Below are 9871 nucleotides of genomic sequence, written 5' to 3' on the forward strand. Positions count from 1 at the left end.
TTCCCGCCCCTTCCCGTTGCCATGGAGCCGCGCGGGCGCCGCAAGATGGCGGCCGGGCGGGGGCCTCCGTAGGCGCCATGGGGGCTGCCGTGCTCGCGGTGCTGCTGCTGCTGGCGGAGCCCTGCGCTGGGGACCCCGGTGGGTGCAGCGCGGCAGGGCCGCGGGGAGCGGCGGCCTCTATGGGCCGGGGGAGCTGCGGAGGGAAGGGGGGGGGGGTAAAAGGGTGGGCAGGGTGTGGGGAAGGGGTCTGAGTGGGGGGCTTGTGTTGGGCCTTTTGGTACGGCCTGTGAAGGAGTTTGTAGTGGAACTCGGCTTGGAGCCCTACGCTTGAAGCTGTCCGCATGCGGAGGGCTTTAGTCTGCAGTGAGCGCATCACGTGTAATAGGGGTACTGCCCCGATGCCGTTCATAGCTGCGAGGATTAGAAGTGTAAACTGAAGTCAGCAAGAAATGCTAAACACATTGTTGTCTGTCCCCTGTGTATCTGTGTGGGCCAGTAAGCGCTGCAGCCTCCTGCCATAAAGTTACTCTAATGAGGATTTATTCACTGAGCATCTTGGCAGATGCAGACTTGTGGCATAGAAAACTACAGTGAGCGCAGTGCTCTGGCCCTTTGCATGAATGCAGATGCAGGCCTGCATTGGGCATCACAAGGTAGCTTTGTGACAATTTACAACGTAGGAGGTAAGATCTAAATAAGTTTTGCAGATGTTACCTTTTTCACTTAACCTCTGTAAAGACTTGCTTCTTTCTCTCTTTTTTTTCAGTCTTCCAGCCTTCATTTATCCATATGTCAGGGCCCAGAGCCAATTTGTTATTTCTTGGAAATTCTTCAGCTGTTCGTTTTTCTATATATTTAAGCCCTAGAGATGAAGAGACAGGTAAGAACACCCCCCCCCCAGCAGTGTGTAAATAAATGTTTGACTTATTCATATCCTCTGACACTAAAATTACTGGAGAAATGCACTTCTTTGAGTGCTTTGATACTTGCTGAAATAGGAACGCCAAAGGACTTTGCTGATGAAGCCCTTAGTCTTCTGTTGACTCCTTGTCAGCTGGGCCTAAGAATCTGCCTATTTGAAGGCACAAGAGGAGTTTAAATGTGCTACTGATTTGCCCAGCCTGGTCAAAATGACAGTGGAATACTTTCCATTTTGATACAGGAGTACTGCAACTCGCCAATTGCAATGGAAATGAAAGCGCCGGCGATTGGAATTTGAACGTAACACGTGGTGTGGTATGTGAAATACTGATTCTTGCCTAAAATGGGAAGGACTGGACTATTATATAGTAATGGCTAACGAACCATTAGCAAAATGTTAACATACCAGCAACTCAGTTTGAATGTCTTGCCTCTGTCTGTGCGCTTTTCCTATAATTTGCCGAGGTTCAGCTTTGGTGCTGGTTTCTTTTGCCTTCCTTCTCTCCAGAACTGCCTGCACTTCCTGGTTTTCTGTAGCATTGGAGGCTGTTTCAGATCTTCTGGAAAGAGATAATAGAAATAAAAAGTAGTCATTTCAAACAGCATGAGCTCCGGAACATCTATAGTCATTAGGCTTGTCTTCAGTGTTACATTGTACATAATTCCGTAGGGATTTTAGCATCTCTGCAGTTACCTCGTTTTCAGCTGAAGGCGGCTGTAAAAACTGAAACTCACCTTTCAGTATTTGTTCTGTTCTTTAGAACATGAGATTTCTGCGGTAACAATCTCTGTGTGTGCCTCAAAGTTCTGTGCACAGTTCATCTCCTCTCTCTATTTGCATATCTCGGTAGCAGACCCTTTGCCATTCCGCTCTCCATATCCAATTTTATATAGGAAGCATATCATTGCATTGTAGTGCTGACAAAGCCCAGTGATAATGAAACTTCTCTTTCGGAAGCTGAAGAGTGGTCTAAATAAGAGTAGTTGAATACAAGCCACCGAAGCTGTCAAACCTGATTTTGCGTTTCTTCCAGAACATTTCCAAACTGACTATCAGCTTGACTAGAAATCTGCAGCTGTGTTTGCCAAATGCCACTGACTGCTGCACAGCACCTCTTTGCGTGGTCGAAACGCTCCAGGTTTTAGCTTGCCGTCACTCGGTGATGTTGGCGCATCTCCTGGTTCAAGCTGAAATATATGCCAACTCTTCCTTTACAGGAAACGTGTCAGGTGAGTGTTTAGATGTGCTAAAGAAGAAATGGCGTTTTGGTTGTTCTTTTCCTCTAAATATGAAAAAAAACCAGAATACTTTTGGATTTGGGCAGCAGTAAGAGATGGTGAATAATCATCCATGGAATTCAACAGAAGGTTTGTACACAGGATAAATTGCAATGCATGTGGTCTGTTTGGATTTCTGTCCATCTAATCTGATTTTATCTTCTTTTTTAATTCTTTCACAGAAAATGCCACTGTCATCCCAAACCAGGTGTTTCAACCCTTGGGCTCTTGTCCTTGTGACTTGACAGCTGGAGCCTGTGATGTTCGTTGTTGCTGTGACCTGGTATTTATTTCATATTAAACTTTGAAGTGTTTAAAACATTTCTAGGTTCTTTCTATAGCCTGGGGGGAGAGAGAAGTTCTGAATGGGATTCAGACTAGATAGGGCTAGAAGGCTTGTTGGCTATTCCTGTGTTTCTAACAGTAAATATGACCTTTCTGTACAAAACTGGTTTGATTCACCTGCAAGTATGGCTATAGTGTCTATGGTAATGCAGTTGCTGTGCTACAGTGACCTTTCTTTTCGCTTTCAGGAGTGTTCACCAGACTTGAAGCAGTTATTCAATGAATCATGTTTCACTGGAGTGTTTGGTGGGGATGTAAACCCACCTTTTGATCAGCTGTGCTCCTCTCAGTCAATGGAATATATCCCTGATTGGTTTCCCTTCCTTTGTGTGCAGTCTTCTCTTAACAACACACCATTTCTTGGCTACTTTTATCATGGCTCTATGTAAGTCTGAAGGAATTTATTTTCTCAACACATGCATTAAGCATGTTACTGAAAATAGGAGCTGGTTTTATAATGAAAGTTACTTTGAAATTAGAATCTTAGGATGTGAACTTTAAATGCAAATGGAGAAACATCATTGGTACTGTATGAAAACATGGGACATGAAAGCAAATGTGTATTTATTGGTGTGAGATAGAGGTTTAATTTTTAAACTTGCTTGCAGTTCTACACCCAAAGTTCCTTCATTTAAGATCCCTTTGCAAACTTCTCCTGGGAAACTTTTCACTGGTTACAATCAAGGAGATCCAGTTATGACAGAAGAAAATGAGTATTTTACCATTCCCCAGGTAATCACTTTGTGTTTATGATATTTTGATTTCTCTTTGTTTGTTTGATATTCTCTATATCACACTCCTTATAGCTGTGTAAGCAGATTCTGCAACTTGCTGTTTCAAGTGAAGGAATATATTTCTTTAAACCTAAAAAGGCCCAAAATCATTATTAAAAGTAAACATTATCCTTCCTGATCTCCCTGTTCGTCTCCCAAAATTATCATGTCTTCATTATTGCAAGAGGTAAAAGCAAGCTTGGCGTCCCAATTAATAGCTTATGAATCATCATTTCACTAGCAGTCTTTAAATGAAAAGCAAGAGGCTAGAACAATGTCCAATGTCCTTATTTCTGTTGAACCACCTGCAGCAATCCATGGCTGGACAGTGTGTTGTACATGCCCCTGTGGCATACCTCCAGGACTTTGATGTCAGATGCCTTACCAGTCTAGAATCTTACGAGGAAGGACTGCCCCATGACGTGAGGATAAACAGTGGTACTGGAGGTATGCTGCATAAACCTGAACAAATATGGGGTTTATGTTTCTCAGAGCTGCTAGAACAGAACAACCCCAAGGGCTTGACATAGTAGCTACGTATAATGTCTCTGTTACTTGGTGGCTGTAGCTCAGCATTTGGGGATGGTCTGTTTCTGATGACCATCTATCAACTGTCCCTCTATTTCTCAAGATTTAGGATATAAGAAATAGTGGGATTGGCTTTTGTTTTCCATTTATCTGTTTCTGGTGACTCATACTGGTTACGGCCTGTGGTGACAGAACAGCATCCCTCCTGCTTTGTTTTCAGACTGTTGCAGAGCCCTTTTCCTGTCAAGAGGGTGCAGTATCATCATTTTAGAATTAGTGAGAAGTGGTTACTGTCTACATTAGGAAAGCATATACTCATGAAGTGTCATTCTGCAGTTTGAGATGATTACCAGCATGAAAATAATGTATTTTATGTCACTGTCTAATTTTGTTCATCTCTATTACCTTTGTGGTCCCAGAGATAACTGTGCTCTCAAAACACAGAGCTGCCTTGGTCTTTTACCAGTATTAATTTTCTAGGTAGTTTACTCATTGTCACAACAAGGATTCCACTTGGGATGTGAAAGAGTGTGTCTGTCTCATTAGTCAGGAATACTGCAGTGTTTGTTTTTCATTCTCAGACTTCATCCAGCAAAATGTTGTCTATAGGAACATCACCGACACTGGCAAATTCATCAGTGAAAGCGGTATGTCTCTTCCATTTAATGTTTCTTACCTAACCTGGACTGTATAAGAAGTAGATCATTTTGATGCCTAGAATGCCTGCTGCAATTCTTAGGAGGTATCTTGTGTGTTATTGTATACTCAAGAAGTAAACTGTTTTGCTTACTGTGAAGCAGCAAGTACTTAATTTACCCTAACTTCATTTAAAGTTGGTTAAGAAATAAGGTTCTTTAGCTTATATTAAAGTAATTTTTGAGAAGAAAAAAGACTAAACAAGCAAAACCCCAAAGATACAAAGAATGCTTTAAAATAAAATCCCAAAGAAGAGCACAGAAGTGGGATGGACAGTGTAAGCAGATGGACACGTGTCTGGTTTGTAACCTCTTGTTACAAAAAAGGCCTTTTGAAGGGCCTTTGTCAGCCAGTGAAGCAATTATTTGATGTAGAACAGTGGTTCCCACTTGGTGGGAGGATAATGCAGCACAAATTAAACTAATGGAATCCAAGCTAATGCATTTTACTGGGCAGTGCTGGCTGCCTGAGAGGGATGAGATAAAAGCAGGGGGAGAGCAGAGAGCAACATCAGCTGGTGAAGTCCAGTGCTGGGCTCTTGTGGAGAGGTTTAGCTACACAAGGACCTGGAATCCCTGATATTAAAGCATTGAGAAGCTAAGGGATTGTATTGTTGCACTGTCCTAATAAGACAGGACTTTAACAGTGAAATAAATTCTCAAGAAGAGGAATGTTTTAATTCCCAGCTTTCCCACAGCTTTTTAACATGTTCTTTTTCAGCTCTAATAACACAGCTTTCTATGCTTTTCATGATGGCCTTTTCTTCTGACAGAAAGTCTTCCTGCTGCTGAGGTTTTATGTCAAAATGTAACATTTGTGGAGCATTATACATTCATTTGGAAAGAGAAGAACATAGAGCAAGTAAATGTCACAGTCTTCCTTGGAAGCTTATGTGATGGAGGTATCATGAAACATCTCTTACAGTTTTTGATGTTTTTTTTTTTGCTTCAGCAGGGAAGTTCTGTGATAGAATCTCTTATTTACTAATAATACTTAAAAAGAATTCCCCCTGGACTCTGGAAAGAAAATTTAAGGGGCTGGTTTTCATTAATTTATATTATTTGTGTTACTAATGACATTTGCATCCTACATAGAGCATACTTTATGCCAATTTACTGCATATGTGTTGCTTATTTACTTATTTAAAAGTAAAGTCATATTTTTTCTTTTACCAGAAATACTGACCCAGAGATTCACAGTCCAATTTCTAAGTTTAGAGAGCACTAATACAACGGAACTGTCTGGGAATCCAGGTATTAATACTTTATTTTGCTTCTTACAAGTGAAAAGAATTCATACTTATCAGTGACTGTGTTCTATAAGTGGTTTATACGTTATGTTGCTAGCCCTGACCTTCCTGTCTCAATGCACTGCCACTGTAATAACTGGGATTGGTTCTGAGGCTTTTGTTGTATAGATATTGATTACTTAAAGTGAAGGTATTCCTACTGTAATGGAAATGGCTGTTCATTTACTTCAGGAGTAATGACATTTATTATTAAAACAATGCTAATGCCTATAGATTCTTATACAGTGCTCAGGATTTACCCTTCTCTGTTTAGGTTATCAAGTTGGAAAACCAGTGAGAGCTGCAAATCTGAATGCTTCTGATACTTCTGGAAGTCTAAACATTTGGCAGCCAGGTACTAGCTTGTGAGGTTGCAACTTCAGCTGTAGCTAATGCTAAAATGTTGTGGGTGTTTTCTTTTGGCTTTGGTTGATGGTGGTTTTTTGTTTGTTTGGGGTTTTTTCACTTGTTTCAGTTAAGAATCTCTGCCAAATATTGCTTTTATGGACTGTTCCTTCTAGACTGTTCCCTAGCCTTGGTTAAAAAGTCAGTGGTAAGCCTCTAATGCTTTCTTGGGATGTTTAAGTTGAATGAACTTACATCTGTCTTTGAATTATACCACCTGTGTTTTGCATTCTCCTGCTTGATATTTTTGCACAAAATTGAAAGCTAGAAATTGAAAGGTTGACAGAGGAAAGCTCAGTAAGATGTCTTCATTTCGTAGCTGGCAGAGGTTTATGTACATCAGCAACTCATACACCAGTTATATTTGGGCTGGATTCACTCTCTGGGTGCATTCTAGAAGTTGGAATTGATGAAGATTGCAGACTTTTAAGGTGAGCTATGTAGGTTGAATTGTTTTTCCCCGCATTTTAAAAGGGAAGTTATAATAATGGCTTCATTTGAATCTCTCTGTATTCAAATGAGGATTATGTTGGGGTGGAATGCTTTGCTCTTTCTTCCCCCTAACACATGACTCAATAGTTCAAGTTTGGTTTTGTTGAATGATAACATCTTTCAGAGGAAACTGACCTTATGGTACAATAGTATTGGAACCCAGCGTGGTCAACAGTACAGATATGCTTTCTGTCTAATCTCACATTCTCATTTTGCAGAGGAAATGTAACTGAGAAATTGAATTCATTAGTACAAGCTACTCATATTGGAAAAAGAGACAATTCAAGTCACAGTGATCCAAATGACTGGGTGGAAATTATACGTAAGTGAGGTTTGTGGGGTTTTTGATACTCTAAATATGTACACACGATGAATAGAGCATCTCAAAACCAAAATGTAACTTCAAATGCGTAAAGATACTGTTTTTTTGTGTCTGCATCCATTCATCCATCCATATATGTACACACACGCACATACGTAACTCAGTATATACATGGATATTGCACTAATGTGTATTCTACTAGGAACCTGTACACATATGACTTCGTTCTCTGATAATAAAATACTCTTTTATGTGCATTTTACAGAGAGAAAACATTTTCTGTATGTGTTCCTCTTTGACAGTTACCAGTATTTCACTGGACTATAACAATAATATAATTATGGAAAGTATATTTTCCATAATACATCAATTTAAATAACTCCATTCTTCTCCATAGGTCTTGATCAATTTAATTCTGATACCAATGTGAGCACTGGAATCTTCAAAGGCATTTGTGCAGCTATTCCTGCAAACCTGAATGTTCGCATAATCTTTGCTGAAGTGGGTGCAGTGCAAGGGATTCCCCAGCAAGAGATTCTTGCTGTGCAGATCAGGTAGAGTCCTGTCTCTGGCTCTTTGGCAGATGAATGTTTCATTCTGAGCCTTGCTTGCCTCACGCATCCAGGTTAAATTTTAGAAACAAAAGCGTTATTTTGTGATTTCTTTTTTTTTACACACCTTTTATTTGTGCAGCGCAGATTCCTTTGGTCACACCAGGTTTGCCTTTCTCCCTCTGAAATGAAAATTGAAGAAAATATTAATGCCTAAAAGTGGATAATCTTTCTACTTCAAAGTATTAAAGAAAATCTAGAAGCTGCCCATAGTAGATACATGCAAGGCATTCCATCAGAACCTTTTAAACTTGTCACATGGTGGAAGTGACAGCATTGGCCTGTGTTCTGGCTTACCCCAGTGCAGACCTCTTGAAGGCTGTGGTAAATGCTTTATTCTTTCCTGAAACAGAGAATTTTCACTTTACAAACATTTCACTTTCCCCCCAGTCAATCCCAATCCAATAAACAAGATTCTGTTCCGTTTTACTTCATTCCCAGACTTGGCAAGTTCTCCCCCTGTATGGTGATGTGGATCCAGAGATCATCAACCTCCTCCTAAATACTGTGTATTTTGTCCTTTCATGGTTATTTTTAGGCTCTAAATTTCCATTTACAGCCCTCAAGTAATAGTCATGCGTATTCTTACAGTTACTCAACAGTGATATGGCAATTCCAGTGCGGGCTTACCTGTGAAAACACCAGCTTTCTTCCCATCACTGCTGCTGTTCAGTTTATAAAGGTGCCAGCTCAGCCACCCATTCCAATGACAAGGTAATTTCTGTAACAACACTGATACTTCCCATTCTGTTAAGCAGATTTAATGTTAATAGTGTTGATCAAAAGGTTACTTACTTTGGCTGGATGGAATAAAGAGAGCAAGAAGAGCTGGTTCAATGATTTATTAGGTAACAGTTCTGACAGTGACAATCTTCCCCAGGAGCATGAAGAACATAAAGACCTGTAAATCACTCTGGGAAGCTGCAGTTTGGTTTTAGCAGAAAAGCTTCTGCTTCTTTGGTTTACTTGAGTGGAAAAAGTGTGCTGAGTGCAGCTCCTGAAGTATCCATTGTCTGCAAATGTTCATCACAAAATGACTAAAAATGACTGAAACAGAGTAGAGGGAGGCTCCTGGTTTTGTTAGAGAAAAGTCAAAAGAATAATGAGAGGTTTGTGGTTTAGTTTTGTTTTTCCTGTAACCTGGATACTTTCTCTCTTGTTTTCCCCACTTGTGCTGTCCTTTGGTGCTGTAGTTAATACAGCTGAGTTTTTATGTTGGTGTCGTTAATGCAGGTGCTTTTACATGTGGTGTTTTTTTCTTCTAGATCTCGGTCTAATTATTGGACAGAATTTGACTGCAATCGAGATGATGTGTGCTGGCCCCAACTTTTTTATCCAGTGACACGGTTTTACACAGGTAGAAATAATGACCCATCTGGAATGCCATGAACTGGCTGCTAGATGTATGGAGTTCAGTCTGAAAGGGTGCTTTGTGACAGGGAATTAAAATTTCCCTTTTAGAAAGCATGGTCCGAGACATCAGTTTAATTTTTTCCTTGATAATGCGTTAATTTCTTAGTTAGACTCCTGGAAAAGGTAATTACTGGAAATGTAAAACTGTGCTGGGGTTGTGTCTCGTGGGAGACTGTAGGTTTAATGTCTGGCCTTTCAAAGGGCATCAAAGCACCTGGACTCTGTACTGGGAGCTCCATGGATTGAAGCAACTGCCATGCTTATTATCTGCGTGACTTTAGAGACTTAAGTTACACAAAGCATGAAGTTTGAGAAGTGTGAAGCATCTTACTTCTTGCTTTATGCTGCATTATTGTGTTCGAGTTCTACGCATACTTTAATCTGTTTCCTTTGGGTTGTTGTTTAAAATGTAGCACTCATATGTTTATACTTTTTTTTTTCCTTTCTTTTTGTTTTTGCAGGAGAACCGTATTCCCGGTGTCTTGCTAAAGGCCTGATATTGGCATTCCTTGTTTTACTTGCAGCAATTACGAGTAACCCTTGGTTTTCACGATTTTGGAACAGTTGCTTGGTTTAAAAATGTTGATGTAAAGAGAACCTCTTTTGTTAATATTTTAAGTACTTCTGGGTAAAATTTATGGAGAAATACTCTTGAATTTTGTAGACATTTTATATAAACATGTAAAGATACATAAAATGAATACTCATATGGGATACAGAAGATGGATGTGTTAATTAAAACAAAAAGTAACAGGATGATGTTTAAGCTCTAGACTCCAAGTCTGGAGGACCGCAGCAG

At 40.1% G+C, this 9871-nt stretch overlaps 1 protein-coding gene across 1 annotated transcript; it reads left to right on the forward strand.

The window, feature by feature from the left end:
• The first annotated feature begins 122 nt into the window (after nucleotides 1-122).
• On the forward strand, nucleotides 123-9793 carry TCTN2 (tectonic family member 2). The gene is made up of 18 exons (XM_062624119.1): nucleotides 123-138; nucleotides 767-880; nucleotides 1163-1236; nucleotides 1956-2151; nucleotides 2382-2482; nucleotides 2733-2929; nucleotides 3153-3276; nucleotides 3629-3764; nucleotides 4427-4492; nucleotides 5314-5442; nucleotides 5717-5794; nucleotides 6104-6184; nucleotides 6554-6665; nucleotides 6945-7048; nucleotides 7446-7602; nucleotides 8251-8373; nucleotides 8925-9016; nucleotides 9534-9793. Exons 2-18 carry the CDS (start codon nucleotides 790-792, stop codon nucleotides 9647-9649), a joined length of 1977 nt encoding a protein of 658 aa, XP_062480103.1. The 5' UTR covers nucleotides 123-138; nucleotides 767-789; the 3' UTR covers nucleotides 9650-9793.
• Nucleotides 9794-9871: the final 78 nt, after the last annotated feature.

Source organism: Pezoporus occidentalis, unplaced genomic scaffold (genome assembly GCF_034315485.1).
Source record: "Pezoporus occidentalis ecotype Australia unplaced genomic scaffold, CSIRO_AGI_Poc_V1 ctg262, whole genome shotgun sequence".
In the NCBI taxonomy this organism is placed as follows: domain Eukaryota; kingdom Metazoa; phylum Chordata; class Aves; order Psittaciformes; family Psittacidae; genus Pezoporus; species Pezoporus occidentalis.

What these genes read in the sequence shown, in the direction of transcription:
- TCTN2 (XM_062624119.1), top strand. Translation starts at nt 790, where the DNA reads ATGTCAGGGCCCAGAGCCAATTTGTTATTTCTTGGAAATTCTTCAGCT. An exon ending in GATAAACAGTGGTACTGGAG is followed by an intron (nt 3,765 to 4,426) that starts GTATGCTGCATA and finishes TTTCATTCTCAG; the next exon opens with ACTTCATCCAGCAAAATGTT. An exon ending in GGAACTGTCTGGGAATCCAG is followed by an intron (nt 5,795 to 6,103) that starts GTATTAATACTT and finishes TTCTCTGTTTAG; the next exon opens with GTTATCAAGTTGGAAAACCA.